The following is a 2,500-nucleotide window of genomic DNA, read 5'->3' as shown; positions in this document are numbered from 1 at the left end:
GATGGAGTTGTCTTGTCATTATTTTTCATATCATATCAAAGAAATGGTTTTATCTTTGACATGAAAAATAGGTCACTGTTCAGCTTTATTTTTTTATTTTTTATTTTTTATTTATTTATTATTATTTTTTGAATGGGATATTCATAAGATGTAGAAAATTATTTATTATCAGCATTATCAAAATTGATTCCATATATAGACACTGAATGGGAACAAAATTGAATCAGTTTGGATCTAATTATTTGCTTTTCCATCTTTCATTCCTTCCTTCTTTCCATCCATCATTCCTTCTTTCCTTCCTTCCTTCCTTCCTTCCTTCCTTCCTTCCTTCCTTCCTTCCTTTCTTCCTTCCATCCAGCCATCCTTTTATCTTCCCATCAAACCACCCATTAACCCATTCATCTATCCATCCATCCTGCCATTTTTTGCTTTCTATCCCATGAATTCACGTAAGTTTAAGGAAATTATCAGAAAAAGCCTTTTTTCATCTTGTGTTATTTATGAAATGACATTCATAAGTTTTTGGGGATTCTATGGATGCTTGACAGATCTTTTGCTATTATTTATTATTTGCTTTTATTAACCAATATGTATTGTAAACTTAACACCTTTTATTAAGTAATGTATATTTCAAAACTAACCTTTCTCAATCCAGTTGAAAAAGAAGATAAAAAGCTACATATCTTTCTTCTCTTTGTAGGTCCAGTTCTTTTTAAAAACAGTAACGGGGGCATATGCCTTACCCAGCAAAGAGGAGATGGATGAGTTTGTCCAGAAAGATTTTGAGGGCCACTGCAACTTTGGCCAGCCGTCCAAACATTTCCACAAAATGGGTAGCATACAATGGCCCTATAATGATCAGCTTGCTCAGATGGCCGGAATCGCCCCTCTTCCCCCGGTCGTTTCCGAGCTGTACAAAGCTGTTTCACATAGTAGGCGGAGTATGCTTATGTCATACAAAACTGCTAGCTATAGGATAACAGGGCTGACTTCCTTTGAACGTGTGAAGTAACATATACTATGATACATATAGGTGATTGTGTGTACATGTTTATAGAGAATTTTATATTCAATAAATATGCAATAAAAAAAAAAATAGATATGCAAAAAAAAAAAACAGTTTTAAAAGCATTTTCATTATGCTTTCTTTTACATTTGCTTTATCTCTTTATACTTGTATTATGTCTGGTTGAACTGCCAGTTGCTGACTTCTTTGAGGGAGTTCCTACTATGTTGAACAAGGAAGCCTTAACATGATCACTAACTATTTTCATATGATTAAAATTATTTCTATATTTCTCTCAAAATGTGGTGCATTGTATATAGACTTTATTTTGAGGGTTAAGGGGACCATCTCCATGAAAAATGGCCAAAATCAACAACATAAACATTCCTGTAAAGTTACACCCTCCAGAAATAGCCGCTAGGCTTGCTAGACCTAACTGGTGATGTTTGACGGCGATTTATTGCCCATATATTTAACCTTTGAAATCAATATTTTGGGTTATGTTTGAAATGGATTTTTAACAATATGTCTTATAATATTGATATGATCTACATTGTACATATTTGGTGTGTATATGATTATATCGTATATGATTTTTGAAGTATTATGAGTTCACAATTATGTAAACCAGAATACATTTGCAAGTCTTAGAAGTGTGTAAATTAAAAAAAAACTCATGCCATCTAGATATCTAGCAACTTTTAATCTTCAAAGGATGCTGAGAAGCTTCTTAACCTTAATAAGATTTTAGGGGTTGCTTTACTTAAAGTTACTTAAAGTCATAAGTTTTGGTAATTATTCTAAAACAGGTATATTACATACCTCAGTTTGTATTATGATTTATGATAATTATTTCTAAAGCTGGCAGGTAAAGGGGCATAGCATATACTGAAAATGTATGTAGCCTGTCAGAGCATGGAGCAAACTATTACTAACAAGGCAACAATCTATAAAAAACTTGAAAGCTCCTAGGTTGCCGGGTGCTAATTTCCATGTGCTTCCATGAACCACCTTCTCTTTCTTGCTGAAATAACCCCATGAGTTCATGCATGTCTGTATACCTCTGTATGTGAGCATTATTTGTTTATATGTACTTTTTTTTCTTTGATTTGCTCATGCTCTGAAACATGGTGTCTGTATGAATAATAGAGCAAGAACCAGGTTCCAACAGTAGTTATTTGTGGCACAAAATGATGTTTTGGGTAATTATCAGTATAATATGATGGAAGACAAGACTGAATTTAGATGAGGCTTGAGAAAGTTTTGCAATCTTTGTGTTTCACAGAATTAGATATATTAGGGCTAATTTTGTCACTTTTCTTGTTTGTGCACATCTTTTTAAAGAAAAGAAGTCCTATAGCGCAAAACAGATTTTAAAAATACCAAGCATCATTTGTATATCATAGCATACCGAGATTTAAATTGAAAGAAAGGGCTATCATCTGACATTGGTAAGCTTTTCTGATATTCAGGAAAGAAAACTAGATAGTTCTA

At 32.9% G+C, this 2,500-nt stretch overlaps 1 protein-coding gene across 8 annotated transcripts in view; it reads left to right on the top strand.

Annotated features, from left to right (window-relative positions):
* LOC113809503 (uncharacterized) overlaps positions 1–2,500 on the top strand; it is a 27,815-nt gene that overhangs the window by 11,804 nt on the left and 13,511 nt on the right. For 2 of the 8 annotated variants that reach the window (XM_027361122.2, XM_070127796.1), the window contains one exon: positions 701–1,694. The exons of 5 other annotated variants lie outside the window; for them this stretch is intronic. In XM_027361122.2, the coding sequence (XP_027216923.1) occupies positions 701–1,012 (312 nt within the window). In that variant the 3' untranslated portion in view covers positions 1,013–1,694. Of the gene's footprint in view, positions 1–700; positions 1,695–2,500 lie in introns of those variants that run through there. One more of the 8 variants, XM_070127797.1, reaches the window with a different exon arrangement.

This window comes from Penaeus vannamei, chromosome 12, assembly GCF_042767895.1.
Source record: "Penaeus vannamei isolate JL-2024 chromosome 12, ASM4276789v1, whole genome shotgun sequence".
Lineage (NCBI taxonomy): Eukaryota > Metazoa > Arthropoda > Malacostraca > Decapoda > Penaeidae > Penaeus > Penaeus vannamei.
Note: the sequence above shows the minus strand (reverse complement) of the source record. Positions and strands in the feature narration are given on the sequence as shown.